Below are 5,047 nucleotides of genomic sequence, written 5' to 3'. Positions count from 1 at the left end.
TAAAAAATTCATATACGTACCCATCCCATACCCATCTTGGGTCGAATCGGATTGGATCGGATCGGATCGGATCGAACTTCTAGAACGGATCGGATCGAATAGAATCAGATATACCTGAAATCTCTATATAATTTCTTTTAAAAAAAATTATGGAATAGAATAAAGCCTTATAAATTAACAATTATTTGACTAAAAAAAGAATCTTTTAGATCAAAAATCTCCAACCCTACAAAATATCATGCTTCTATCAAGATTAAGCTCTCAAAACCTCAAGGAACCAACTCACACCATCACGACTCGGACAAAATCTCGTATACTTGAGGAAAAAAAATCAAATCGAAATCTCAAAAATCCCTCTAATCTCTCTTAAGTGCTTTCTTTTCCCACAGATCTCGAAAAAAGATAATGAAAAGAAAAGAAAAAGAAGCAAAAAGATAAAAAAAAGATAATCTATGTAGAAAAGGGATTTACTTCTCAATTTTTTTCATTTTTTCATTGATTTTTTTTTATTTTCTCCCAATTTTTTCTCTACTTTTCCATCCTCAAGAGTCCCATCTAGTGGGAGGCTTGGAATGGCTGAATATGCAAACTTAGGGGAGGTGGAGCAGCCAAATATGAGAAGCTTAGATGGTTAGAGTTTTGTATTGGATGTTTGGGTGTGTGTGTATATATATATATCGGGTTGGGTTCTGGATGGACATATTATTATCCATATCCGATTTATAATCTTTTCGGATTTTTTTCTCAAACCTATATTCATCCCGGATTTTAATCAGGTTGGGTAAAATCCATCCTATTCGGATCGGATCAAATCGGATACTTGATGAATCAGACCAAATTGTCACCTTTAGTCAGAATGAATTTGCTACGACCAATCTGTATTATTATAAATAGAAATAAGCTCCAAGATAAGAATTTTTTAGGATCTATCCAGATGTTAAAATTTTAAAAAATTTATAAATATAAATTTGGTACAAATTGTATTTCTTAATTAAGCCGGTTCAACTTTAGACCCAAATATAGTCCTTGATCGTTTCAACGTCTAACACCCCGCGGCGCCTCCGTATTGCATGCACCAGGTGCACTTGGACCACGTCAAATCCCACGGTGGGTAACACGCCACGCGACCGCTTGCCAATTACCGATTGCGCGCTATCCACCGTGCATCTGCTCCCGGATTTGCCCTGGTTTACTTGCACCTGTCCATAAAAAAATTTCTCCCCCGCGGCCCATCGCTAGGGTTTTGAGGAGCCGGCTGGAGCCATCGCCGCGCGGAGGAGGAGTCGCTGCGATCCAGGGGTAATGATCTCGTCTTCCTTCCACTTTATCTCTCAGCTTAGGGTTAGGGTTTCTCCGTTCCATTTTTGCCCTCTTGTTTCGTAATCGAAATCTTAGCCGAGGGATTTGGATCCACTTGATGTCAGATCGCTATCTCGTTTCTGAGAAGATTCCGTGTTTGTTCGCAAAGTTGGTATTTTTCGGTAATATTAGGACGAAATCACCCACCTTCTTGGAAAAAAACTTATTTTTGAGTAGAAAAATTGAGTTTTAACACTCTTCTCTTATCTTGCTATTGATTTTTGGGCTGCAGTATTGCTTACAACCTCTTATTTTCGTGTGATTTTCTTCCTTGAATCGCAGTTCTTTTGCGAAGAACAATGAGTTTGATTTCTCAAAACGTGCTCTCCAAGAAACATGTGGAGAAGTTTGATGGACAAGCTGCTGATGGGTCTCCAGTTGACAAGGAGACCCTGCTGGTTGATGAACATAAATTGAAGAACTCGAAGAGGAAGAAGAGAGGCAGGATCATGACTTGTCGGAGGGGAAGAGTGAGCAAGAGAAGGAGATGAAGAAGCTGGAGAGCTTCTTGTTTGGTACCCTTTACTCCCCTGTGGAGTTTGGCAAGGAAGCTGGGGAAGAAGAGGAGGAGGAGGTGGCTCGGGATGCGCCTTTGTTCTTTGTGGATAAGTCCACTGGCGATGAAATGGCGATCTATGAAGAGGACTTGCATTCTCGAATTGAAGAAGTGCGCGAGGAAGAGAAGAAGCCAGCGTGGGTTGATGATGAGGAGGAGAGGACAGAGGTGGATATAGTGAAAGTCAGTAGGTTGAGGAAGCTTAGGAAGGAGGCTGACGAGCGTGTGATATCGGGTCCAGATTATGTGGCGAGACTACGCGCCCAGCATGCTAAGCTGAATCCTGGAACGGAATGGGCACGGATTGACCGAAAAACTGCCCATGTTGGTGCTTCCGATGATGAATCCGATGATGAAAGCGGTGTCACAGTTGCCCATGGATATGAGGATGTGGAAGGTGATGATATTCTCCGGAGCAATGATGAGCTTGTTGTTAAAGGTAGAGATAAGCTGTTGCCAAGGTTGTTGGAGTACTCGAGGCTAATGAATGCCAATTCAGAGGAGCCTTCCAACGGTCCTATCAATTCAGTTCAGTTTCATAGGAATGGCCAATTGCTGCTGACTGCTGGACTGGATAGAAGGTTGAGGTTTTTCCAGGTTGATGGAAAACGCAACACCAAGATACAGAGCATATTCATTGAGGACTGCCCGATATATAAGGCTTCGTTTTTGCCTGATGGGTCTGAGGTCATAATTTCGGGTAGAAGAAAGTTCTTTTACAGCTTTGATTTGGTGAAAGCGGCAGTTAATAAGATAGGTCCATTGACAGGGAGGGAGGAGAAAAGTCTGGAAGTTTTTGAGGTTTCCCCTGATTCGAGCACCATTGCATTCATTGGTAATGAAGGTTATATTCTCTTGATGTCATCACGAACAAAGGAGCTGATTGGAACCATCAAGATGAATGGAAGCGCTCGTTCTTTGGCTTTTGCTGATGGTGGGAAGCAGCTATTGAGCAGCGGTGGTGATGGTCAAGTTTATCACTGGGATCTTAGGACAAGGAGGTGCATCCACAAGGCTGTCGATGAAGGGTGTATAATGGGTTCAGCACTCTGTGTTTCACCAGACAGCTCTTTGTTTGCGGCAGGTTCAAGCAGTGGAATTGTGAATGTTTACAAAAGGGAAGAGTTTCTTGGGGGAAAGAGGAAGCCACTGAAGTCCATTGAGAATTTAACCACAATGGTTGATTTCATGAAGTTTAATCATGATGCGCAGATATTGGCTATTACCTCAAGAATGATGAAGAATGGTCTAAAATTGATACATGTTCCATCTTTTACTGCCTTCTCGAACTGCCCCCCTCCCAGATTTAGTTTGCATTATCCACGTGCTTTGGATTTCAGTCCTCATGGAGGTTTTATGGCCATGGGAAATGCTGGTGGAAAGGTTCTGTTGTATAAATTGCATCATTATCAAAATGCATAAACCATTGTTGCAGTGGGCAGCAACTCTGGCTTGTGGTATCATATGTCTCTTTAACCTAATGAACTGGCAATTTTTAATATCCTTCGGGTAAGAGTGCTGTTCATGGGTATTGACTTGGATCCACTACTTTAAGGGTGGCGGCTTGTTGAGTTTCTTATTTGATAGACAGTTTTGAAATCTTCATATGGAGGTGCAATGCTGTGTTTTTCATGGGTTCTGATCATGCCAAGTGTTTCAATCAGTTTTGAGCATTTATCTAAGATATTGATACTTCAAATTCTTACAGCTTATGCCCCTGATGTTTAATTTAGTTAATTTGTAGTGAATTTTTGGTGTTGGTTTCTTATTTATGTTTTTAAAGTCATATTTTTGTCTGGACTTGTTATTTCCCTGTGATCATGTTATGTTGTTGTCTTGTTGATACGCCCTTTCTCCAGGGTGAAACTTGATTTGTTACTTAAGAATGAGCTTTGGCTTGGCTTTATGGCTTTATTGTATAATTTATATAATAAATTGGGCAAGGTTGGGACTAGAAAAAAAAAAATCTAACCAAGGCTGGCTTGATTTCATATCGAGTACCCAGCCTAGCCTATCAAATGGATAATCGTAGCCCAAGCCGATCAAAAATTTGGCCACGTCAGGCTAGGTCAAATGGACCAGGTTGATTTTGCACAGGTCTAATCACAACTTTGAAGTGCTTTGGCAAAACTAGGAATCCATATTCACCCATTTGGTGTGCTTTCAATAGTCATAAATTCAGTTGAGTCAAGAAAAGATATATTAATGATTTAGAATAGCATAGGTTTTCCATATTCTGGTTAATGTGATCTATACATAGGGATGAGTCCATCACTAAAAACATTGGAAAAGGGTAATAAAATTTCAGTATGTGATATATTTGGTTTCTTTCCTTCGCCTTCATGGGATTGTATGCTTATATCTAGTTTGTCTTGAGCTAGAGGAATCACTCCTTAGATTGAAGATTGGATCAAATTCATCACCCCGCCGCGCTCTTCTAAATAGTGATCGTATGTTCGTATTTATAGTTTTTTTAGATTCAATCATAAAGGATTCATCTAGATTACAATGTTGGCAAGATTGCCAATGATGGGAATTTTGTTGGAATGATTAAACTAAAAAAATGCTTCTTTGTTACAATTTTGTTATTACATTTGTCATTTTCCCAATTAAAGCGGCGTTCATCCTGAAGTAAGAAAGCCATGAATCTTGCAGAAATTGGTTCTTTGTATGGTAAGCATGTTCTTGTGATCTTTAAATGTACCTACATCTTGTTATACAACTTCAGGGTGGAGCCTGAGATCAGGGAGTAGTTATTGGAGGAATAGTATATTAGGAATAATTAGGGATAAAAAAAGTTTTTTTTTTTTTGATTGAGAAAAGGGTGCAATTTACCTCCTCCCAGCCACCTGGGTGTAGGCAGGGTTGGAATCAAGTACATTGAATGCCATAGCCTAATGGCTTTACCAACTACACTAATCAACACCAGAAAAGAGGGGCAGGGTCAGGGATTTGTTGTCGTCAAATTGTGTTGTGACAAGTCTTGGCATTCAAGAAGGCTAGAAAGTATTTTAGAAATGAGATAAAACTGGTCATTTTGGTTAAGATAAATGACCCAAGGGCTCTTTGTGGGATTTAGAATGAATCAGATCAGACAGAAAAAGGTGAGAATGAAAATGCTGGATATTGATG

General features: G+C 40.0%; 1 protein-coding gene across 1 annotated transcript; it reads left to right on the top strand.

The window, feature by feature from the left end:
• Positions 1 to 1,641: 1,641 nt before the first annotated feature.
• On the top strand, positions 1,642 to 3,547 carry LOC105038029 (U3 small nucleolar RNA-associated protein 18 homolog). Its single transcript, XM_010913705.4, is given in 2 exon segments — positions 1,642 to 1,779; positions 1,782 to 3,547. Coding segments are annotated over 2 exon segments (1,677 nt in total). The 5' UTR covers positions 1,642 to 1,658; the 3' UTR covers positions 3,338 to 3,547.
• Positions 3,548 to 5,047: the final 1,500 nt, after the last annotated feature.

This window comes from Elaeis guineensis, chromosome 1 (assembly GCF_000442705.2).
Source record: "Elaeis guineensis isolate ETL-2024a chromosome 1, EG11, whole genome shotgun sequence".
Lineage (NCBI taxonomy): Eukaryota > Viridiplantae > Streptophyta > Magnoliopsida > Arecales > Arecaceae > Elaeis > Elaeis guineensis.
This window is presented reverse-complemented; position numbering and strand designations above follow the sequence as displayed.